General features: G+C 39.2%; 2 protein-coding genes across 2 annotated transcripts; both read right to left on the reverse strand.

Moving 5' to 3' along the window:
• Window positions 1-7,086: 7,086 nt before the first annotated feature.
• tcirg1b (T cell immune regulator 1, ATPase H+ transporting V0 subunit a3b) lies at window positions 7,087-17,295 on the reverse strand. The gene is made up of 20 exons (XM_022213903.2): window positions 17,113-17,295; window positions 15,126-15,248; window positions 14,661-14,739; window positions 14,410-14,558; window positions 14,190-14,285; window positions 14,016-14,077; window positions 13,804-13,930; window positions 13,568-13,650; window positions 13,380-13,473; window positions 12,964-13,176; window positions 12,703-12,853; window positions 12,447-12,586; window positions 11,237-11,394; window positions 11,060-11,150; window positions 10,863-10,981; window positions 10,526-10,739; window positions 9,790-9,996; window positions 9,571-9,691; window positions 9,243-9,414; window positions 7,087-7,930 (listed from the first exon to the last, which is right to left on the reverse strand). Exons 2-20 carry the CDS (start codon window positions 15,240-15,242, stop codon window positions 7,837-7,839), a joined length of 2,487 nt encoding a protein of 828 aa, XP_022069595.1. The 5' UTR covers window positions 15,243-15,248; window positions 17,113-17,295; the 3' UTR covers window positions 7,087-7,836.
• A 2,279-nt stretch (window positions 17,296-19,574) lies between these two features.
• prpf19 (pre-mRNA processing factor 19) lies at window positions 19,575-25,318 on the reverse strand. The gene is made up of 16 exons (XM_022213904.2): window positions 25,124-25,318; window positions 24,772-24,921; window positions 23,672-23,748; window positions 23,178-23,319; window positions 22,946-23,019; window positions 22,769-22,834; window positions 22,606-22,647; window positions 22,405-22,479; window positions 22,234-22,309; window positions 22,023-22,132; window positions 21,719-21,874; window positions 21,565-21,634; window positions 21,304-21,477; window positions 21,057-21,139; window positions 20,497-20,602; window positions 19,575-20,369 (listed from the first exon to the last, which is right to left on the reverse strand). Exons 1-16 carry the CDS (start codon window positions 25,140-25,142, stop codon window positions 20,272-20,274), a joined length of 1,518 nt encoding a protein of 505 aa, XP_022069596.1. The 5' UTR covers window positions 25,143-25,318; the 3' UTR covers window positions 19,575-20,271.
• Window positions 25,319-25,781: the final 463 nt, after the last annotated feature.

A 25,781-nucleotide genomic window follows, 5' to 3' on the forward strand; every position in this document is an offset into this window, starting at 1 on the left:
AATTATCAAGTCAATTAATTGTGTGTCATTGTGGCATAAAACATAGCTTTATATAATTTAAATAATAGTATGATACGACCACATAACTGGGAAACTTTGTCCTCAGAGTCAGAAGAAAGATCCAGCACCAAGCAGCAGCCAAGAGCCACAAATCCAGAGTGGGAGGTAGGATTGTTCATTGAGTGAATATCCATCCATCCATCCATTCTCAAGACACCGCTTTATCCTCATTAGGGTTGCGGGGGGCTGGAGCCTGTCCCAGTTGACTCGGGCGAAGGCAGGGGACATCCTGGACAGGTCGCCAGTCTGTCACAGGGCTGACCCTAGACAGCCGGATCTTAATGTTTTTTGAGCAACACACCATACTATCACGTTTTTACAGTGAAGGTTCTACTATAAAACCAGTTTGACATGTTCAGGCGTTCTTTGTGTGAAAACTCAGAGATTTCAGGGATCAGAAGGTGGTTTTCAACTTTCTTTGTTAACTTTTTGCTTCAACTTTAAACTAAATTTCCTTCACTAACCCAGCCCTCTGGACATCCAATAAGCTGTGTTCCTATTGACTGTCCAGGTGGCTGCTTGGTGTTGTCAGGAACACCTGAGCAACTCAGTGTCTTCCTGCTTTATGTCTGCAGTCAAACATTTCCTCTGCTTCTCTTCACCACTAAACCAGGTTTGTCTTAGTTGCTTTAGTTTGTTCTTTAGGCGTTGGCTTGCAGCTTCCAGCCGTAAAATCGACTTTAATGTGTATCTTGGTGTGTCTTAGGGCTTTGTACTGGGTAGTGGTCTTGGTAAATGTGGTTCTTTAGCTACAGTTAGCACATGGTGCTAATGTGTGCAGTGATTAGTGGATTTGGTGCAGCTGAGTTGTGTCTTTATCTTGGCTATAGTGAGTCTTTAGAGGTTTTTGGTCAGACACACTCTGTATTCTTGTTTGTGAACCAACGTTGGTTGTCCAGAAGGTAAGAGTTCCTGTCCTGATTCTCTGTTTAGAGAGGTTCTCTGGTAGGCTGCAGGAGATTCTAGCGTTTGGGTTGTGCTAGTTTGGTTTTTGTATGGTTTAATTTGGACGACTATCTTGAGGCCCCTCCATGTGGTTTAGTGAGGTTTTCTGTAACAGTTCTACAAAGCAACCTGCAGCAGAAGAGACTTTGAGAGTTTTTAGGAAGTTCTGGAGACCAGACTTTAGAACAACAGAAACATTTGTCAGCAGTTTGAGCAGGAGAAGGTGAGCTTCAGAGTAGAAATGAGAAGGAAACCTTCTTGACCCATGTGGTGAGGTCCTGTATGGAGAGTTTGAGCAGGTTGTGAAGAGTCTGTAGTTCTTTGGTTTGAAAGTACAACAAGAGTCGACTCATTAAAGGAGAAAACAGCAGATATTGTTGGTTCTTCTGTCGCTCTGCAGTTTCCGGTTTCCTTAGACTGAATATCAAGTTTCTATTTTAAATGATTTACCGTGTGAGCCCAAGAAGACTTCAGTAAACTCCCTCCATCCCCTGGACACGACGTATTTTATTACCATGTTTAATTTTTTTTGGGATGTTTTTGCATTTTAATCATAGTTGTAGCATAGTTTTTTTCTCTTTGCATGTGTAGTTTTGTCATTTGTGTGAAAGGTGCTAATAAAGTTGAATTGATAAACTGAATAACTGACTAACTCATGATTCTGACGACAGAATTATTTTCATCGTGATTTAAGGGTTTGTTTCATTTTTTAAGGTTGGGGTTAAAATCTTGACAGAAAGATTAAAGAAATAAACTACATTAAAAAAGCAATTAAATTAAAGGAAAAAACTTAATCCAATAAAAAGAAAATTAAACATTAAATACAATTAAATTATATTAATTATATTAAACAAATATTTAATTAGATAAATAAAAGATAAAAAACATGTAATTATGAAATTAAACATTTTTTCAACCAAAATATTAAACATAAAAGATGAAATAATTTAGATATTTAAAACTACAAGTAAACAAGAATGTTAAACATTTAAAAAAAATTCAAAACATTTAGATTACCTTTAAAAAGACAACAGTTAAACAAATGTTTAATTAGAAAATTAAATCTTAAAGATGAAACTTTAAAAAAGAATTAAACAGAAAATACAATGAAGCACTTAAATTTAAAAAAATAAACATTAAAAGGTGGTAAAATGTTTAAAAAGAAAAACATTAAAGATTAATTTAAAAAATTAAACATTGGGAAAGAAAAGGAAATTTTTCAAACAAGCTGATAAAACATTTAAAAAACATTAAAAACACAACATTTCAAAATGAAATCAGACATTAGAAAATAATAAAAGGTGAGAAAAGAGCAAAACTAAACATTTAAAAGGAATCAAACTAAAAAAACATTTGAAAAGACACCAGTTAGACTTTAGAAGATCAAATTAAACAGAAGAGACAATAAAACAAAAAGAGCAAAAACAGATAAAGGTCTTAAAGTGTTTTCTAGTCTGAAATGAAAACATCAAGTTGTTTCTTCAAACATTTCCTCTTTCTATGTTCTTGGTTTGACTGTGGACAGATTTACTAAGAACTCATTTCAGAAAAATGCTTTCCAGATAAAGTCTACTAGTTGAAGGCATCGATCAAACTGTTACCTTCTGATCTCCACAATCTTTACTGTTCAGTGAAGAGAATCAAAGTTTGTTCAGAATTTCTAAAGAACCCACAGGTGAAGGTCTGAGAAGAACTCAGATGGATGGTCTAAATGTGAAATCAAGACTCATGGTCACAAGTTTTAAGGCTTCTGTTAACTAGAAATTTTAAACTAACAGAGACGTACTGAGAAACTTTTAAACTTCAGTCCTCAGACTGTCTAAAGGCTCAAACTAACTGTGAACTTATGTGGGACTTAGAAAATTTCAGCCCTCAGACTGTGTGAAAGCTCAGGTCCTGAGGATTCGGGAGGTCTGGAGGCTTTGGAAAGTCTTGGAACTGAGGGTTCAATCCTCCAGCACAAAGGTTGAAGTCCAACCTCCTGAGAAAGATGGTTGAGACGAGACTTGAGTTTAAAAAAACAACTCAAAAACGACAAAAAATAGATGATAAATGCGCAAAAAAAGAAGTTTCAGTATCTGAGCAAGTAGCTCAGGGGGATAAGAGGAGAGACTACCAAGCAGAAGGTAGCAGGTTCAAGACCTACCACTAGCATTTTTCTTTCTTTGTCAGGATTTTGAAAAATATTTAAGAAATGTCTGATCTTGAACCAGCAACCTGTAGCTCCATAGGCACACCCTTGACTAAATAAAAAAAATAATTAAAAAATATAGTTTCGTCGTCCCTTTGTCATCGTAGTTTCCAAGCGACCACATGGGTGGAGTCAGGGCGGAGAGTAGGAGGGGAGGTGGGTGGCAGGTGGTAGTTCAATTTTTTGGAGTATTTTTATTTGCTTTACATCAATATAACCCTTATATCCCAAGTTTTAACAATATGTATTGACTTGTGTCTTAACTGCTACAATAAATTGCAAGAAGAAAGAAAGAAGAAAGAAACTGCATAGCTGTATCCCTCAAATTAGTAAAAAAAAAGTTGCACAACATCCCATGGTCTGGTTTATAAAGACTTTGGTTATGCGCGCTTTCTTGTGTATTTTTACAAACCCATCACAGCAACCAAAAAGTGCTCTGAGCCCTGGTGAATGCTCGAAATGTTAGTCTCACTGCCCAGATTTTATATGCAAAAAGAATGATGGATCTATCTGATCTGGTTTCAAATCTACCGCCAATCAAAAATGAAAATGGTTGGTTCTGTTTTTATAGAAACAAGCTGAGAAACAGAGCGAGACCAGTGAAGTAGCTGACAACAGCTCATTATTAATATTATTTGTATTTTATAATGCTAGCATGAGCTATTGGTTGTAGCTGGATTATGTTTTGTTGTGTCTTGCGTATATAACCTTTCTTGACATAAATAAAATATGAAGGGAAAGGGAAGGTTTGTTTTGTTTGGAGATGCCGAAGGCCTGAGGACATCCAGCGGTTCTAAATGCTGCATATAGAAGCTTTAATGTCGTACCTTAACCCTGCTCACCTGTAAGAGCACACTTACAGAACGTATCATTTTTGGTAGGTTAAAGACAGCGACTTTTGGGCTTGTAGCACATTGTCTACCTTTCAACAATTTGAAAGAGGCATCATTTATGTTTTGACAACGTATTTTTAATGAATTACAGATGCCGGAAGTCCGTATCTGTGAATATCGTTCCAACTTTACGCCTACTGTGTTCATTCATTCACTGCAGAAAGTGTATTCAATCAGTGTGCAGTTGAAGCTAAAGTTATACTCTGTATATAGATATGCTTGGATGTAATCTGAAGTGACTGGAGCTCATAATTTAAAAAAAAAACCACAACAACATTTGACTTTCCAAGAACACTTAGTGATACACATACACTGTGATAAGATCATTACAGTAACAAATACAACAACAAAAGATGATAAATCCTGTTGAACTAAATACAATCTGTTGCATTACTCTTGACCTTTCTACACCTACGTTCTGCTTCTCCTGCCATTAAGTTGTGATTTTAGATGAACATACACTGACAATAATGATAGTTATATTTGTAGGTATTTATATTGCTGAAAACATATCTGGGGGATATTTGGTAACTTATGGATCGCCTAATCTCCTTGTTTTACAGATAAACAAAAAAGCAACTCATAGGAAGCTCTGCTCTGACATTCAGCCGTGTCATCTGCTTTGAACAAAATCAAAGAAAAACAAACATAAAGAAGCTAATCGAATGGATCGAAGTAATCATGCTGGGGTGGATTCAACAACATCGTCACACTCCAAAGCAGAGCACCTGTCTGCTGAACAGAGAATAATAAACTGCTGAAACAGTTGGGGGCTGCACAGTGGGGTAGTGGTTAGCACTTTCGCCTTGCAGCAAGAAGATTCCCGGTCTGGGCCTGGGATCTTTCTGCGTGGAGTTTGCATGTTCTCCCTGTGGGTTTTCTCCGGGTACTCCGGCTTCCTCCCACTGTCCAAAAATATGCTGAGGTTAATTGGTTCCTCTAAATTGCCCGTAGGTGTGAATGTGAGTGATTGTTTGTCTGTATATGTAGCCCTGCGACAGACTGGTGACCTGTCCAGGGTGTCCCCTGCCTTCGCCCGAGTCAGCTGAGATAGGCTCCAGCACCCCCCGTGACCCTAGTGAGGATAAACTTGGGTATATGTATAGAGGATGGATGGATGAAACAGTTGGTCTGTCCTTCTGTAAGTTAAAGCTAAACAGGAAGTGGTTCACTGAGGATGCCATCCATTCAGTCTCCTTCTTCACAACCAGATGAGGTTTTCCTTCTGTTGGCTTCACTCAGAAGATCCTCACAGTGAACATGAGACACCTGAGATGAAGACAGATGTCACAGTATCAGCATCAACAGCAGAGGTTCATTTTAACCTTTTAGTCCCTGAGCCCTGTTTTTGAGGCACCTCCTCTTAGTCCCTACAGCCAGGGGCTGTAGGGACTAAGGGGTTAAAGTATCGCTGGAAAGATTTCCTCTGTCATATATATTTTCCAAGCACTGAAAGACAGAAAGACCTGTAGTCAGTTTAGCTTCAGAGGAGAGGATTTTATTCTCCATCTTATCTGTGGTGCAATTTAACTATAATAACTGTAGCGTTCATCATTACTTTGAACACATTCTGGGAGGTTATTTTTTTGGGAGGTTCTGCTGCTCCACCGATAAATAAACCAACAGTTATTATCTTAGAATTAATCCAAACAAGGAAAGCAGAGTCTCTGCTGCTTCCTCCCATAGACTGTATATCTTTATATACAATCTATGCCTCCTCCATAGGACCTGTCAGTTATTCCAGACTGGACTGTCAATCAAGTAGCCCTGCCCCCTGGCTTGCAAAACTTTAATGCTCTATAAAAAATTCAATATTGATTTATTTTAAGATCGGCCACCTGATCTCTCATTTTGATCATGAAAACTAACAAACAAACAAAAAAATACAGTCTATGCACCATTTTGGCTCCACATTTGCTGATGATCACTTCTGGTCTCAGAAAATGAAAAAACTGACTTTTTTTTGTTTCTGTCTCTTACTGATTTTGTATTTTCTTGTTGTTGTAAATATAAAATGTAAATCAAAGCATTTTTAAAATTTCATTAGAAAGTCATGTTATTCTGTGAATAACAAACTTGCAGACAACAGTGCAATAATTATTCTTTATTCATGAGGATCTGTGAACAGTAATTTGCTTGATATTTGAAATTGCAAAAAGGACATTGTGATGTTGTAAAGAATAGTGTTGGAGATTAGCCCTTTAACTGATGTTCTCATATTTGTGAAAATTAAGTTGATGGAAGTGTTTCCTTGCAGAGGAAAAAGAAATGACAGTGTTATTAGAAAGTGCAACACCTTTTTTAATATTTTTATTTCTTCTTTTATTTCATTTTTAAGGTTTGGATATCCTTGAACACTTATTTCTTCAGAATATAGGTTATGATATTGTTGTAAAGAATAATGTTGGAGATGTTCACTCATGTTGGAATAAATCCTCATTGTGAAGCAACCCTTACTTGCACTGAATTGGAAATATTTTAGAAAAACACACTAAATTACAAGACAAGGCTAGAATTAAATGATTTTAATAGTAATAGGTCATGATCTAAAGTGGGCCGGTCTGAGGTATGAAAGTCCAGAGCTGAAAATGAGTCCCACTCCTCCCACACCCTGCATAAAAACATGCAAAATTAGCAATTAGAGATTAACAAGAGATTAGAGATGAAGTAGTGGTCCACTACTTTAAAAATGTAGTTAAATGGATGTTAATGAATGAATAATATATTCTAATAATGGGATCTATACTTTATACCACAGTACTTAGTAGACAGTATTACTTTTGATTGATACAAAATCACAGAGTAAGATTTTGAAAGCTGGGTGACATACTTGTGATGAAATAGTTTCACTGTGGTCTTGACCACCTAGACATGTAAAAATATAAACAGTGAATCCTTCTTCCATTATTCACCTGATATACAGTCATACATGTGTGACACATAAAATGAGGAAGTGCAAACAGAAAGGAGGCTTTTTCAATAAATTGATTCACATCATAAGATTCAACAAGAAAACTCTTATTTAATTTCAGCTCAAATTTGAAAAATTTTACAGTGCAAACTGGCAGGGAAGAATGAGATAGATGTCCTATGATGTGTTTTATACAAAGTAGTGGTGTGACAATAGAGGTTATGATCTGTCCAAAATACATAATGCATGAACAAACAGTCCTATTAAGGCACCAGAAATAAAATTCTAACTACCAATAAATACATGTCGCATGTTGTGCTTGGAAGACATGACAATGAGGGAAAGTATCTTTGGCTCGTAAAAATCATTCAGATCATCTCCTCCGATCATTTGGACAATCTGCAGGACTGCAATAAATCAAGTGAACAATCACACATTCCCTTAAACTGCACAAGACCCACTTACTTGATATACTTTCCCTTTTCACAATAGATGTCAATAATAAATGTTTATTCACAGAGAAGTTAATCATTACCAATTATTTCTTGAGCTACAGAAAGAGTAATTAGAAAGCAGTACATAACGCTGAGTAAAAAATTAGCAAGGGGATACAAAATTAGATTTTGCCTACAATATGATGCAATTTTCATTTATTATACAGGGACTAAGTCTACTGATGCAAAAATAACAGTCTGTATCATTCCTTGTGATCACTGTGCTAGTTAATTAAACCGTTTTATAGCCTTCAGGCGACAGAACATCATTGTTAACACATGGTCATTCTGACGCACACAGACACATAAATTAATTTAACCATTTGGCAATCATTTCACTGATCATATAGCAGCTGGGGCATTGATGATAGATGAGAAGGAGAAAGGGCTGAGTTTGTAGCCTGTTCCACTGTAGAACTTGTTTTGAAACTCCACCCTGTAACAGAGAGAAACAAAAAATCAACATATAACTATTACGAAATTCAATAAATAATGCATTTATAAACTGCATTTAAAATTGCTAGCTTCTACTAAGTGTTTGATGATGTGATTCATTCACTCATTTACACATAAACACACAGAGCTGCCATGTAAAGTCATTGAGAGCAGTTCAAGGTTCAGTGTCCTGCCCAAGAAAACTCCAGGACACGGAGGAGCCAGGGATTGAACCACCCACCTTACAAATAGTGAAGAACCCACCCGAAAACCCATCTCATTACTTCTACATAAAGTTGAAAATATTATTCGTAATGCCTCTGTCAGGGAAAGAATCTTTTGACGAATGTTTTATTCACAAATACGTTCCCATGGCTGTTCCTGGTCTTCAAAAGCACGGTTTTGTGGAGCTTTTTGGTAGTACCACCATCAGAGAAAAACTAAGCCAAATGACACTTATTTAAAAGAGAGAACACAAATGAAATGTAAATGGACGTTTTTCAATACCGTCCTCAAGAAGAAAATGTCTACTTTGCATGCTAGATACATAACCTTGAAAAGTAGACAGACTGACAGACAGTTTACTGAGCACTTTCAACACCTGCATCACATTTTTCACGTGACAAAGAGTAAATACAGAGTGAAATATATACACCAATATAAAAATACAGAAGACCCAGCTGGGGAAACGACGAGGTTTTTTTTTTATACACTAGAAGTGATATCAAATCAAATGCAGTGTCCCAATGACAGTTTCAAAAACATAGATTCCCACTTCCAGATTGTTCTGTGTAACAAACTCAATGAACCAATCCTATCAGCTTGCTGGTTGGGACGTTCCATATTATCGTTCTTCTTCAGAATTGGTTTCCAGTACCAACATGTATGGCTGAATTACTCCAACATTACAACTTGCCATTGTGTAGTGCAGAGTATTTTTACAGTGTTTGAGCAGACTTGTCGGTTCGTTATTGAGCTTGAGCTGCCTTGAGTGGAAAGCGGTGGGTGAATAAAGAGGCAGGAAAAATGTAGATCCACACACTCTAGAAGAAACAACTATGTAGTCATATCTAAGACATTTTATGGTATGATGGGGATATTTTCCTGGAAAAAAAATTCTAAATGTGTAACTTAAGAGGAAGTTTAAAAATGCACAGTCACCTAAAATCTGAAGCACAGACAGGGCAATATGCCAGCCTCCTTATCTGTCCTGTTTTCTGACACAAGCAACCTTCACAAGCCTTTAAATGTCAATCATGCAAAGGTGTTTTTGTGTATTTCCTGCTTTGTCTTCTCCTTCCGCTCATCCTTACCAGTGCAGACGGAGCGCGTGCAGAAAAGCCGACAGTCCCTCCATAACCAGGAGGATGGCGACGGTCAGCACAGCAAAGAAGGCGAAAATTACAAAAAGGACTACAGAGCCCACATAGCCCTCCCACTTCAGCGCAATACGCATGACCATCACCCACAGCACCTCTGACAGCTCTGTGGAGACACAAATAACTCACCGTCAGATTGCCATAATTAGCAAGGAAAAACATCATGAGTGTGTGATGGAGAAATAACAGCATGAGTAAGTTCAGTTGTAGAGAGGAAGTCGTGTGAGCATGAAGATACACGCCGTGTTTGTGTGCCACTAACGTGCGTGTGCCAAGCTGAGAGCCCAGAGTCGGAGGTAAGAAGCCGTGTTGGAGATGCAGCCCAAGCAGTACTCTATGGTGTGGATGGCCTGATGCATGAACACGTTCGCAGTGTCAAACTCCTACAGACGGCACAGTTTGAAAGTATTAGACGAGAAAAACAAATGTGCATCTCGTGTAATCCGTTTGATAAATGAATTTAAGATCGTTCCTCTTATACCTCCTCTTCAGCTGCTGCTCCTTCAGTCTCCCCCTGGCGAGTGTTGATGGAGCTCTCGTCGTTCACCAGTAAACGCCTGTCTTCCACCACGTAGAAGTGACGACGCCGTCTTAACTTGAAAATGACTAATTCACACGTGGGCTTCCCCAGCAGGAGGATTGGGACAGACAACAGAGCCAGCACCACCAGGATGGTCTGCACCAAGTTCTACACAGGAAGAGATACGGGAAAGGAAAAGGGTATGTTAAAGGACAACGCTGGTGTTTTCGTAAGTCGCTTCTCATTCCATATTAGTACAGTATGAAAACTGTCTATAGATTAACACTGTAGGTTTTAAAATAACCTACCAAATAGCATTGCACAGACATGCTATATAGTCATAAAAAACCCCAAAGCACACAAAAATGCTGAGCATGTAAATGTAAACAGAACTCTGCAGCTGAATGCTTAAAATACTGCCCCCCCCCAAAAAAAAATTTAAATTTGCATAACCAGTACTCAGGAAATATTAAATACACTTCACAACAGTTAATGCAAACTAAGGCTTCCTTGTCACAGGCAGGTTGCAAGCATATTCAAGGTGATTTTCATATTGTACTAAAATAAAAGTGGGAAGTGAGTAAATGCACTGACCGATGTAAAACCCATGGCATACTTAAAATGTGAAAGCAAATCGTCGAACGCGAGTTGAAACCCTGATAGTTTCATTTTAAGGCAATAATCAAACCCCACACACCTGTCCTCTGTAAAGCGGTGGGTTGTCTGGATTTTCTGTGAAGAGGAACATGTCTATGAAGTGGATAAGTATGCTGGGAGCGGTTCTGGAATCAGCCGCGGTGTACACAGTCCACTTATAGACCACCATGAACACCAGGTAGCCAAACAGAGACACCATGAAGAACAGCTCCGGGATCAGCACAAACAACAGGCTGCTTATCTTGCGAAAGTGCCTGAAGAAAGCAACAACACGGGGAAAAAGAGAGACGGGGAAACAAGGAAGGCAAGTGTGAATAAATATGTAATGACTTAATAGTGGAGGTGTGGACACAAAAAAATAAAACATGATTACGTACAAGTAGTTGAAGAGTGACAAGCTGACTCCAAAGGTCATGTGAATGATCCCGATGATGACGGACATCTTCATCTTGTATGAGTTCAGGAAAGTTAGTTTGTTGTTGGCCATGCCCCAAACCTGCAACACAAGAGAGAATGAGAGCGAATGCCATCTTGTTTATACTTGACTGAAGGGTTTTGAGTGCGATGGACGTACCGGGTCGATGCCAAATGGATAGGGGCCAGTAAAAACGCCGGTCTGATTAGGATCCATGGACAAGTACTGGTTCCCTGCCAGCACTGATGCACTGAAAGAGATAATACAAAGGTAAGAAAGTGTATGGATGCTGGAGGGGGGGAAATGAATCACTTGGACTGTATGAAAAATCCTCACTTCCATATGTTTTTTTCAAACATTGGGCCGACGTGCCACGCTGAGTTGAAGGTACTGAGGCCTCTGCTGAAGCACTCGTTGTAAATGGCCCCCGTGTAGATAGAGAACAGGCCCATCAGCAGAATCAAATACCTTCCGCCAAACATCATCTTCCAGATCTGAAACACAGAAGCAGGACAGTCATTTCAGCAGCCAGAGTTCACGTACAGGCGTCTTACATGCCTTTACAGCTTCATAGCTCCTAACTGGGAAATGCTTGTTTCTCAGCTATGCAGTGTTTCACTGATGTCTGTGAAACGTCATTAAGCATGAAAGGCAACTGGATAAGTCCTAATTACTTTCAATTCAATTTATCTGATGCGCCTGTGGGATATGCAGAAGAATGTTTTTTTGGTGACGTGTTCATAAATAGGTTGCATGTGATGGTCTGTGCAAAGCTCCTCTTAATCAAATGGAAAGCGGGTAAGACAGCAGTCTTTTCAGCTCAAGTCCAACGTTTGCCTCTGATTGCTGCTGCTTTGTTTTGTGTGAATAAAGAAATTCACACTAAATTATGCTCTCAATTCTTCGTTATTGTAAGCAAAGTGCAATCTACAACCATTTAAGCTGCCTTTACCAAAAAAGCTTGTGAAATTTCAAGCTTTTCTTTTATTTTTAGCTTCAAATATTCAAGGACAAATGGCAATTTTCTATTCGATTTCTTTCTTCCTCTCAAGAACCCACATGAAAAGACCAAAAGCAACAATAAAGTGATCCTACCAACACGACAAGTATTGCCTGCATATCCAAAGTCTGATTTACCTTTTTCTTCAGTGCCATAAAGCTCCATTGCCTTACTTTAGTGAGTAAAGACCCATAACAGGGTCCTAATGTTGTAATGGGTGACTTGTTTCTTCACTATGAAACATATGAGCCTCATAGTTTATCTACAAACAGCTCCATAGACTAATAACAATGATCACTTTTACATCTCTGGAAAGCAGATTCTGGAAAGTTAATATATGAAAGGTCAAATTTACAGTGATGTGTTTTCAGTCATTTTTGGACAACAACGGGGCTTTGTGGCACAAAGGAATAAGGTAAATCTAGCTTTAGATACACAGACTTCACCATTTATTTAGATCTATTCATTGCTGATTTTAGCCTTTTTGTAGAATTTTTCACTGTAAGTAAAATTCGGTAATTGGACATTAAAAATACTAATGATTACCTCATTGTTGTTTTTGTTAAGTTTGGGGTCCTTCTCCTCTAGCACCATCCACAGGGCCGCTAGAGTCATCAGCAACCCATGACCCACATCCCCAAACATCACCGCAAACAGGAACGGAAATGTGATTATGGTGTACACCGCTGCAGAGGCACAGAGAGACAAATACATGCAAGATTTCTTTGGGCTCCACTTTCAACAAATCTATCATGCCAAAAAATTCAAGACAAACTCATTTTCATGTGGTGTGGTAACGGACCTGGATTCACTTCACGGTAGCTGGCCACTCCGTAGGCATCAACGATGCTCTGGAAACCAGTTGTGAAGGAATTGAGGGGAAACAGAGTAGGTGGAGGAGTGGAGGAATGCAGGCGGTTGTAGAAGGAGTCAACCCCACTTCCACTCTTCCTCTGAGGACGGAGAAGAAGTTTGGACAAAAATGGGAGAGCATTTTACTCAAGTCATTTATGTAAAGTCTCCTGGTCTACAACTCCATGTTTCTGCTGTCTGGCTGTCTTACCCCTCCCTCTCTCAGAGCGTTCTGCAGTTCAGACAGCTTGGCAGTGGGACACCAGGCTTCAGCGATCAGGCATTTGTCCGTGACCGAGGGGCTGCAGAGATTCAGTACCATCTGGATCGCCTTGCACTTCTGGACTCGTACCTTCCACTGAGGCAAAACGGCCACCGCACGCACCAACAGCTGCTGCAGGAAGGCCTCAGTTTGTGACAACACCTGCAGTACAGGAGAGGGAAGTGAAAGAAGAAAGGTGTGGATCAATAAGATATGCAAGAGATGTAATATATAGCTCTTTAAAACCCACTTTACTGCAATGTTTCTTGTATTAGCGCATCAGACAATAGAGGGTAAAAGCTTGTGATTGCATCAAAGTAGCACCAAAAAGTCTCTGTGCTTTTATGAAGACGTAATACACTCACTGATTTGATGTCTTCAATTCTGCCTTGAAGTCCCTGGAGAATCTCCTCTCTCTCAGCAGAGCTCTCAGGATATGCAAACGTCTGTGTGCGGAAGCTATGAGGTGAAAAAAAAATTCAAAAGAAATTCAGTTTTAATAGACAACAGTGTGTAATTCAACAATTAAAAGGGGAAGCACTGATTTTCCCACCAGTCACATATCTTCTTGACTTTCTGTCCAATCTGTTCTCCCCAGTAGGAAATGAGGAACACCGTCCACTGCACCATTTCCCCCTGCAAACACAGAAACAGTAAGCAGCTCTAATATAGTAACCATAATGAAACTCGTTCCATGTGACAAATCATCAGAGACTATCTCTGAACTAGAAATGACTCTCATATCTGTCTTTGAATTATAATGCAGTCTCTCTGTCTCTGTGCTCTCACCGTGTCTGGGTGCTCAAGTCGATCCTCCATTTCTCTAAAATCCACGATAATATAACCGCGACATGCCCGCCACAACAACCGTTCAAATGAGGGGACTTTCCAAGGATGAACCACTCCAGCAACAAAACTGAGGCAGGGGGGAAAAAAAACGTGTCAAATGTAAATAAAAACAGATAAAACACTAAAGAGAAGTTTTGGTGAGCGAGTTGTACCTGAGGTGGACATCTTGGCGGTTATCAAACAAGCCTTGGCTTTCCAGCACTTGTGGCGGTGCCTGTGGGAATATGACAAAGGAGAAGATTTTATTGTAGTGTGTTTTCTACAGCACAGCAATCAAAAGAAAAGCTGGTAATGATGCAGGAACTGTTGTAGAATTTTTGAACAACCTGCGAGGCTGTGAGAGAGTGCGTTCTGGTCAGGACGCCTTTGTACTGACAGAGCTGAGTCAGCTGAGCCCGAAGACTGTCTCTGTTCCTGGACACCTAATGAGAAACACGCACATGTGACATCACATCCATCCGAACAGTGCATCCCCTTCTGATGGTGCAATAAGACGAGAACAGGAGCTCTTTGTTTAATCATCACAGCCTTGCTTTCGGAGCTCACCTCTCTGAGCTCTCTGGCCAGCCTCTCGCTCTCCTCCTCTATGGTGATCAGTTCACGGGGCTGAGGGGCCGAAGGTGTCGGGGATGGAAGTGGGAGGGGACCCTGCATGGGTGGAGACAGGGAGCGGTTGATCTCCTGCTCCAGGAAGGCTGAAGGGCAAATATAGAAGGTCAGGAGGGGGCAGATGGAGAGTCAGAACAAAACTAACAAATACAGAACATGCGTGTGGGGAATAATGAGTCGACACTTACTAAAAGTTTTCTCGAGTTCCTCGCATCGTCTGACTTCACCGACAAACTTCCTCTGAAACGCGTTCACATTTGGATTCAACTGAAACATCGGAGCACAGGGGAGAGGAAGAGGGCAACAGGGTTATTCATGCTCATCTGATTAGAAGAAGAGAGGAAGGAAAATGTCGCTGCATCCAACTGTCACAGCTCAGATACGCAGAGGCTGCAGATTCCAACAAACAAGACAGTCACACTCAGGTGTAAACAGATCAACAAATGTGCTCAGAGGTGGAGGATAAGAGCCAAAACACATAAAAATACATCTGAAACTCACCCGTCACTTGCAAGTCTAATATTTTAAGCACAAAAAAAAAAAAGAGTTCTGGCCAAAAGCAGTAGCTTCACATCTAACCAGTTTGTATTTTTTTGAGCTTTGCACCACAAGGCAATGAATCAAGAGCAAAAACAAAGGTTTAGGTGACTCACGTCTCTGAATTCAACCAGGCCCAGCTCTCCCAGTTCACTGACACAGTTGTAGGCCGAGCCGGACTGAAGGAAAAGCTGCACCAGGCACACTTCCTCACTGCGAAACATGGAGCCCATAGCTGTCTGCAAAACACCACGGAAACAAATCTAAATTAATACCTGCTGTTAAAAAAAAAATCTGGCAATGAGCCAAAGAGCGAATGAGAAAATGTAGAGAAGAGAGGCAGTAAACAGTAAAAGAAAAGGTCAACAGGTGGCATATTTTTTCAGCTGGGACACTAAAAACTGCAGAAGTTTATTAGTGGAAACCGAAGAAAGCAGAAGTGCTGAGTCGAGTCCTCCTGACTGTGATAAGGTGGGATTTCCATTCTTGCACAGACGTGTTTCTGCCGATGTTACAAGCTCACAGGTTTTTTCCAGTTGTGAGCAAAACTCTTGAACTAATCCTTTAACCCTTAAAAACATTGCATGTGCAGAATAAACTGTCAGTTGCCAGTTGATTACTTTCAACCAGCTAAAACTGAAGCAGTCGGATGAATGGACGGTTAAAAAAAAGAAGCTCTGAATGCAGAATTTACTTTGTTATATTATGGTGCTGTTGAACTGTGCTGCATTATCCTCGCTGATACAAATGAGGGGGTCAAGAGACAGTCTTCAAAGTGACCATGACTCTGGATCAACACCTTTTTAAAACCGTAAACTGAACTGTGTGACCTTTATATAGGTCATAGATTTTGCAGTGTCAGGCTGCACTTGTTTGTTGCAAGAGTGGCAAGGAATGTTCTTTACAATGCTAAAAAACCAAAACATAGAAAACCCCAAATCACTCTACATCTGTTTATATCTGTCATTCCAATTACGCATTAAAGCTCCGTAAAGCAATATAATTGTTAATCAGAAATATTAGGATCTTATTTTACAGTCTGCAACAGTCTGATCTGCTTACTGAAGCCAAAATAGTGTTTAATTATGGAAGTTTTTCGATTTTTCACAGCAGGATATCTGCAGTAGCGACAGTATTGCGTCTATAGATTCTTCCCATAGCTACATATAAAATGTGACCCTTCTAATTATTAATGACAACATCCTAGTGTAAATTTTCATTAGAAAAGGACAGAATATTCATTGTTTTTTTTTTTTGTTTTTGTTTGTTTGCTTTTAATCGGATCCACAGTCCTATGATTATTAAGAGGTAATTTTTTCGGGTGTATTGCCCTCACCGGCACCTGCTTGTCTCCTCTTGGACTAGTTACAAAATGAGTCACCCAAATCACTATGTAATAAAATTAATGAAAACAGATCTTACTGAAGCACACCTGTACATGTGACTTAAGCTGTGTAAATCACATAAATAAGACTAATTCTAAGGCACACTGCTCTAGGAAGGCTGTGTGATATTAAAGTGGGACAAAGCACAGAAGTAAAGCATGACTTTACCCTGCCAGTGTCTCTCACATTTTCTAATCATTTTACCATTAAAAACACCGAAAATGGTGAATTGCAAGGTTAAAAGCCTTTGTGTGTAACCATATATAGATGTGTGTGCAGTCTACTGCTGTACCTAATAAACTGACAGTTGAAAATGTACACTGAAAATGACTGAAAACTTGGTGTAATTTGACTTCAACATGACTCCATATCTAAACTACAAACACATCATTGCACAGTCAGTCTATAAAGCAAATAAAGAAAATAAACGGATGTCTTTTTGGATAAATAGTGACCTCCATAACGTCTGTCTCTGTCAACATTTTGTCGTCACACTGAAGTGAGTCACAGTTTCGTTTTTACCGACACACCGGGCTGAAGAAGCAAAAGGTGATCGAACAAAAGGTGTAAACGCGAGGCTAAATATGCTTTTAAAAAATCTATATGTATTCATTTCAGGTGGAAAAGCAGCGCAAGGTTTTGATTTGCGTCACGACAATAGCGGTGAATGAAGAAAGCCACAACACAACAAGTACAGAGTGTATGTCACATATCCGACCTGGCTGTCTCCGGAATCCCCCTGGACTCCGCCGCTCTGTGCTTCAGGCTGTCCGGCTCCGTACCGACTGACCGACCGGTGACCGTTTACCGGGAGGGAACGGACGTGTTGTGAGGTTTACGAGAAGTTCTGCCGTCTCGTCTCGCACTTCCCGTTTGCCAAAGTCACGTTACTGCAGCCTCACGTGACGGTAGACGTTAGTCTCTCGCTTAGCCGCGAGAGGTCGAGATTTGCGCAAATTTAAACGGCGCAGAGGAAAAGTAGCGGGTTTGAAGAGGTATTTAAAAGGAAATAAGAGTTATATTTAATGTTTTACGGTTTTAATAACACTTTATACCAAATATGGAGCGGTTAGTTTGGTAAATAATGGTTGCTAGGCGACACAGTATAATAACAAACAGCCGGTTGCCATTTAACTGTCTGTACAGTTTATTATTAATACTAATACTAATACTAATACTACTACTACTACTACTACTACTAATAATAATAATAATAATAAAATACATTAAAACAAATGCATTTGTGTGCTTTATAAATATATTCACTCAAAAATAAGAAAGATCCCGCATATTCAATAAGAGATAGAGGATAATTTTCTAACTTTATTTTTGTTGTTATTATTTTTTTTACATTTGAATAAAAAAAAGATTGGATCAAGACCGTACTGTGGGATTTGATGGTGGGCTTTACATATAAGTATATAAGTAATTTATATCTAGTAATAATAATTCTAATCATTAATAATAAAGACAAAGCCTGCCAAGGTTACATTAAATACTACTTTACCTAACTATTATACATATTATGGCTGAGACCCTACACTGTTATTCGTTTCATGGACAAAATAACTAATTTTATTACAAAGCTAAGACCCTATGGTACAGTAAATAATGGAATGTAACCTAGTTAATATAAATATTATGGTCAAGACCCCACTGCACTGTTAATTAAAACTAGACGAGCCCCCAGTAGAGGGCAGAACCACACCCATGCATGATACTCTGTATCAATTTTGATCATCCTATGTATATCCCTTCCTACTTGATCTGCTGACCTGTAACTCCACAACTGAGCAGGGGACCTTAGACTGATCTTCAGTGCCAAGTTTGATTATCCTGACTTCAGCACTTGCAGAGATATCTGACCGGACATACCCACCCACATACTTACCCAGCCAGATACCGAAGCGAATGCAGTAACCCCGCTGACGTACGTCAGGCGTGGTTAATTAACCAGACTTTACAGCTTAAATTATTTTGACCCTACATTAGGATACAGGACAGAATGATCTCACTCCTGCTTTGTCCTTGAACCAAGAAACAACAAAATTTGTGCCAGAAGGAAAACATGTTTAAATAGGATGATCATGCATTTTCTAAGTAAAAATGCAATTATTATTCATTTCCAGAACATATATCTGTTGCATAAAGCCAGCTTCAAAACAGTTTCATCTTTTTATTTGTGTATTCGAGCCAAATGTTTATACAGAGAGGATTTTGGATTATCTATTTTGATCACTCCATAAATCAGAAACAAATATGTCAGGGGGAATGAAATCTATTTTGGTCATGTTTATAGGAATGAAATGTTGTATATATTAGGAAGTGAATGATACATGAAGAAACTCTTCTGTTTAGGTGGGAATAAAACTGGAAAAATTTAAACTGAAGGGAGATTTCCGGCACAGCATATAAGAAAATTCCCTTAAAGCTACGTATTATTGAAATCTAGAGACACCTACAGAAAGTGTCTTGCTTTACATAAAAGTACTGTTACAAGTTAAAGTCCTGGTTTTAGAATATTACTGTACAGTAAATATTATTCTAGAAATGTACTTGAAGTATATAACAAGTGCTCAGAAATATCATTGTTCAACTACAATATATTACTAAATTATTATTACTCCCGTATTAATGTTAAAGCAAGAATTTGTTTTGGTTGATTGAAGCTGAGCTTATATACAGCTTCATACAGAACTACAGATTATTTTCCTTTATGGATTAATCTGCTTCATTAATCCATTAGTTGTTTGCCTCAATCTTAAAAGCAGTCAAAACCAGTTAATCATCAGAATGTTTTAGCTGTTCTTCTACATTGTTGGGCAGTTTCACAACATTTAATACAGTTTTCATGTGTTGTGTTCAAAACAAATCAAAACTTTGAAAGCAAATACAGCCGTCAGACCAATGTAGAGAAGTGCAGTGTATAAAACCTACAATGTCAAACTTACAGTTCTTTACAATGGATCTCAAACATGAGTGAAATTGCAAAAAAACTAAACACATTTGGATGTAAAAGGTTGCTTCACAGTTCAATTCAGAATATTTCAGGTCATCTTTACTGCCAGTTGGTTAAGAAGCACTTAGTAACACATTTTAAATTTGTGCAACCTTGTGAAAATATTTTTTACAGTTAAAGACAAATACATTCAAAGGAATGGACCCAACAGAGACGGAAACTTGAAGGCAATACAAAAGATATTTTATTTTATTGTAAAACGGGCAGAGGTGCAACAGGTAAAACAGCAAGTAATGGGAAATATACAATTGTAAAAAAAAAAAAAAAAAGGAAAAATTTTCAAAAGGAACAAACAAAACAGGAAAATACCAGGGAAAGTAAAACATTACTAAATTTTTCACAGAAGTTTATGAATCTCACACCTGCTCATCTTCCACTTTACATAACTACAGCTGTATTTTAATCTTATCCTAAAGATATCATAATGAAGCTGCTCTACATTAAGAGGCAAAATAGATAATCACCAATCAGTTTCTGACTGTATACATTTAAGAGATGTATCACAAGCGACTTCTGAACCCACCCCACACACGAAAAGAAAATACTACAGTAAAATTAGAATTTCTGCCAAACAGAACAGGAATTTTACACTGATGTTGTAGCTCATTTCACATCATTTAGATTTCAAACATACAAAGCCAGCAAACATGTTGCTATATTAACCATGTTGCTGTGGTTTCATGGGACTTCTTCCCTGAACATGAGGACTAAAACACTAAAGAAGCAAAGTTTGCAGTGACTTTTTTTTTATTGCCTTTTTCTAAAAATGGCCGTGTCCAGTATGATGACTGCTCAGGCGGAGATCATTCTAAACTCCTCTCTGTTGTTCTCCTCCTTTCATTCTGAATTTATCCTTTTCTACAAACTGTAAAATTTGAGACTTCTGTCCATTCCTGCAGAGGTCAGGAACTGAGCATTCTCTCCAAAGGCCACTCCGGTCACCAATCCTGAGTGGTCTACAATTCAAAAAGAAAAGAAAAAGAAAATCAAAGTTAAACAAAATCTGCTAGTTCCTCACAGTTAAAGTCTTCTCATATACATAGTAGATAAACACTTGTAAAGAGATTGATGTTTTTCCCTCACCTGTGAAGTTGAGGACCTCAGACCACTGCTTGCAGATGTACACACGGATGTCAGAGCCTCCTACAGCCAGGTACGTACCGCTCTGATCAAACACCAGGGACTTCACCTGAAACACAAACAGATGTGTAAGAGTCAGAAGCCCAGAGGGATGAACAGAGTATAATTCCACTGTTACTGCAAATTATTACTCTGTTGTGCTTGTTCACATCCTTGCCTTCTAGTAGAGCTGGAGCAAACAGCTAACCTACTTCTCTAAACCAATCTACCATCCAGCACTTTGACATTTATTATTTAACACGTGTATCTTGTTTGTTTAACCCAGATATAAACAAAAAATCTGCTGTTACTGTTTGACACCAGGATGTCACTGCATCCAGTAAAGAAGTAGCCTCTATTCTCTACACTAAGTTCCCTGCTCGCTGACTACAACATCCTTTTTAGGTTACAGACATTAGCATGGCATTGTATTTCCATCCAGTTCTAGGCATCAAAAAAAGTTCTCCAAATAACAAACCACTCCTATAATAGAAAAAAATAGCACCTGTTTTTTTTTTAATTACCTCATAGTTGTTGTCCAGAGTGATGGTCTTGAAGTTCTTCAGTTTCCTCAGATCCCACAGTTTCAGAGAACTATCCTGGGCACCTGGAGCACAGAATCCCACATATTAAGCACACGCTTAAATATGCTGTACCAGATCTCTTTAGTGAAGAGAGACAGGGAATTCTTTTGATGTTCCTGAAACTTTACAGTCTCATACACAACATAAAAACATCAAAGATTAGCAGAAATATTGTACAAATATTAACCTGTGGCCAGGTAGTATCCATTCTCAGAGAAAGCAATCGAGGTGACAGGCCCAGAGTGGCCGGGGAAGTTGGCCACGTTAGTGCGCTCCTTCAGATCCCAAATCTTGATTTGGGAATCAGCCGTACCGGTGCCAAAAATGAGACCATCAGGGTGGAACTGAGCACAAGTGAGAGCTGGGGGATGCAAATGGCATCATTACCATGTGAAAGAAGACTTTTATTCTGACTCCCAAACACATAAGTGACTGTCGCACCACTTACCACAACCAGCACTTTCATCTGTAACTTTGGTGAGGACTCTACCAGTCTGGATATCAGAGAAGGCCCAGTACTGCAAAGTAAAACAACTTGTTAGCATGGAGAAGCAGTGGAAAGAATGTTTATACAGCATCAGTCTGTAATTCATTTTACACACCTGATCCTCAGAGGAGCTGAGCAGATAGTCTCCAGTAGCATGGAGGGACAGACCGGTGACGCCTGCCTCGTGGGCACGCACCACCTGTACACAGTTGCCCGCGGTGACGGACCACACACGGATGGTGGTGTCTGGAGATGCAGAAAAGACCACAGACTGGAGGAGAAAAGACAGTGAGAGGGGGAGGAACGGTGAAAGTCAACAAAAGATTACTATAACAACCATGTTTGGCATTTCTCTTGACTGTGTAAACTCTCATTGTAAATGGTTTGGTTATCAGAGGAGATTTTGTTTCTCGTTTTACCTGAGATGGATGGAAAATGACAGAGGTGACTTTCTTGGTGTGACCCTTAAGTGTTGCCACAATCTGCTCCTCATTCTTGTCAAATACCACCACGTTCTTATCAGCTCCACCTGAGAGAACACAAGAGGGTTGATATCTTAGAACAGACGTTTCATATCTCATCTATCATGCTATCAAATCAAACATGAAAGAAATGATGTACTCAGTGTACCTGTGAGAACTTTGTTAGTGTCTGAGGGACACAGATCCAGAGCCAGAATACCAGGCACACTGGCACTATGAAGACCCTGGAGGCATCAGGAAACAGAATGTTTATAAAATCTTCATCAAATAACTCGCAGAAACAGTTGCATCCTCCTGATTATGCAGAATCAACACTTACAGCGTGGGAAGCCACCTGGCGGTATTTGCTGAGATCTTCAGCCCTAACCAGCTCCTCTGGGACAGTTTTTCCTCTCTGGTGAAACACAGTGAAGCCGTTAAAACGAGCGTGAAGGAAAATTACAGATTACTATAATGGTAAAAGACTTGTGGTAAAACAAGCATGAAGATACTGCAGCTAAATAAAGGAGAAATATAATACCTTCTTTCTCTCTGTCGTGAGGATAGTAGCCTTGTCTTGGAGCTGTGAACAGAAAAAACAGAACACACACACACTGTCTATGACACATCCTAGACAAACTAAAGAAAATGACATTTTATGGCCAAATAAGGATTAATGTGGGTAAAGGAAATTAAAATCTTACCTTCTGGATGATCTCTGGGGTCATTCCCACCTGTTCACTAATCTCCATAGGCTCTCCACCAGCACCCTGAAACACAGAAGGCATAATTAGAGACTGTTGGAAGAAAGTATGGAAAAAGGTGATGCAGGCATTTTTGATCAGTGTCGTAGCAGCTTGAATTAAAAGTCAGTGACTCACTGCTGCAGTTGGCTGAGAGGCGGGAACTGCTTGAGGGGCAACCAGTCCAGCTTGAGGTTTAAGTGTGGCAAGAGCTGTAAGAAGGAAAAAGACCACATGAGAAAATGCTGTCTAGGAGCTCATGTTGATCTGCCATGTAATTTCTATGGTGAAGGAATAAAAGACCTTCTACATGCATCACAACTGGAACGATGCTCTTCGATCAAGACCAGAAACATTGCTATCAACCCACCTTCTCTTGCAGCAGTGACCTCTTTGGTGAGTCGAGCAATGACTCTGCAGGCGGCATCATGTTGATAGAGGGCATGTGAAAGTTCCTGACGAGTGGTCTGCAGCTGCTGCCGCAAGGTGAAACTGTGGAGCATAACAGCATCCTAGAACACAAAAAGAGGAAACAGAATCCATTCATGCTTCTAGCTGTTTAAAATGTATATCTAAAATAAGAAACATAAAGGAACAAGGCAAAAACTACTCAAACTGCCAAGTTGGCTCAAGACTCCTATTGTGGCTATTCATTTTAACTTGCTTCTTGTGCTTTTTGTATGTTTAATTACACAATTTTCTTTATATTCAAGTGACCTTGACTACCATCAAAGGCAGCATCTAATAAAATCTAGTACTACTAAAACTATTATCAGAGGAAAACAATGTTAATTCAAAGCAGAGATTCAGGGAAACATTCACAGTATGAAGGTGTTGTAACTCCTCAGGGTTAACAAAACTTACCCACTCATCTTGAAGGGACTTGAGAATGGCAGGAATACTTGTTGCTGACGGAGCCTTTGGTCTAATAGGATGGGACACTAAAACAGAGAAAAGTTGCAAAGAGCTGCAATGAATAATTGGTTGGTTGTCAACTATTAGTCACTTTCAAATTTTGCTAATCAATTTGAATATCTTTTTTCTAAGAAAAACATTCGAAATTCCCAGATTTCAGCTTCTTAAGTTTTAATATTTTCTGGTTTCTTTACTCCTTTATGATAATAGACGGAATATCTATGAGTTGTGGATAAAAAAAGCCATCTGAGGACATCATACTGTGTTTTGGGAAACCCTGATTGCCATTTTGCACAATTTCATTACAATGTACAGAGCAAACACCTCATCAATTAATGAAGAAAATAATCAACATATTAACCAACAATAAAAAAAAAAATACTGGTTGTAGTCCTACTTTCATGAAGGTTTTACTGTTCAGTTTTTAATGAAACAGCTTAAAGGTGTTGGCTCATTTCTGTATTGCACTTGTCTCTTTTTAATTTCTCATTACTCTTATGAACAATTAAATCAATCTATCATGACTCAAACTACTCTTTTTGAATCCCTACCAGTGTAGATATTGTAAATTACACATGTTATTTCCATTTCAGTGAAGGTCGCTCTCTGCACCATCATCCACTTACCACATGTATTTAGAATGCATTAGTCTGTATTTATTGTCATTAACTACATTGATTCCTACATTAAGAACCTGCACCATTTGCACTAAACTTGTGGTTCATTTTAAACATGCTCTTTCACACAAACCTATGGATGTACAAAGTGGATAAACAACCATTTCCCTTTCTTTAACCTGTTACGTAAATGAATGGTTTAGTGTAACTACTTTAAGAGCAAAGAGAGAAAAAGAGACAAATTCCTTGTAAGTGCTCAGTTCTCAGTTTAAATCTACGACTATGCTAACTTCAGCTTCCTACACCAACACCACAATTACAACAAAAACTGACTGCTATAACCTTGAAGAGGATTAATCACAGGGTTGTTGCATTTATCTGCATTAGCATTAACTGGGTGCAACGTCTTTTGAAGGTCTCATATGAGTTTACCTTTGATATCTACGAGCTGCTCCTCGGACAGCGGCTGTCCGTTCATCGGGTCTGTTCCATTCTCTGCAATGTACTTCTCGATCAGTCTGCGCTCAAAGACCTGGTTGGACACCGGGGACACGCACGGGTGCTCCGGCACCTCGTTGGAGACTGGGGGGAAAAGTGCAGTTACAGCTTAAAAAATAAAACGACACCGATAATAAAATAACCACAAACAAGACCGGTGAACTATCTCAAGTGGAAGGCGGTAGTGCATGGCCGCTAACGTTAGCTAAGTCAGCTAGTAGCATTAGCACGGTGGCTAGCTAACCAGCACTGCCTCCGTCATATCAATGAAGTCGGCTTCACTTACTCGCACAAACCAAAGACATCTTCCCGACGCAGTCCGAATGGTCTCTTCTTTACCGTGAATTATGCTCGCTCCGTGCTTGGTAGTTATTAACGCTAAAGGGTACACTTTACTTATGTTTTACTCAAATTAGAAGTAACACGCTGTCCTTTCATTGCCGCTACAAACGGAGCTTCTTCTTCTACGCTTGGATTTAGAGTCAAACCTCCGAGTTCCTGCACTGCCCCCTACAGCCGTCCGACAAAACTGACTGAGCTTCTCGTGACAGCTGTGTTCCTCAGTTTGTACGTCTTTTGTACACTGACAGTCATTAAAAACTTTGAGACTATATTTTTCAACATAATTTTTATTTTGAAGCCCGAAACTGGATTTTCTTCATATGAATCATTTGTTTAGCATATTGGCATACAGAAACAAAAATCTAAAGTTTCAAGAATGATTTCAAAATAAAGAATTTCACAAAAGAAAACGGCACCTGCCAAACACAAAGTCAGAACAGTCAATACCGAGTATGGCCTCCATTTGCTTCGATGCAGGCAGCAATCCGTGGGCGCATGCTTTGGACCAGGCTTCTGATTGCCAGTTGGGAACAGCCCATACGCCTGGCTACATCACTGTAGCTCAAACCGGCCTCCACCATACCCAGTGCCCGGAGACGTTG

The sequence above is a fragment of the Acanthochromis polyacanthus genome, chromosome 10 (genome assembly GCF_021347895.1).
Source record: "Acanthochromis polyacanthus isolate Apoly-LR-REF ecotype Palm Island chromosome 10, KAUST_Apoly_ChrSc, whole genome shotgun sequence".
Classification (NCBI taxonomy): Eukaryota; Metazoa; Chordata; class Actinopteri; family Pomacentridae; genus Acanthochromis; species Acanthochromis polyacanthus.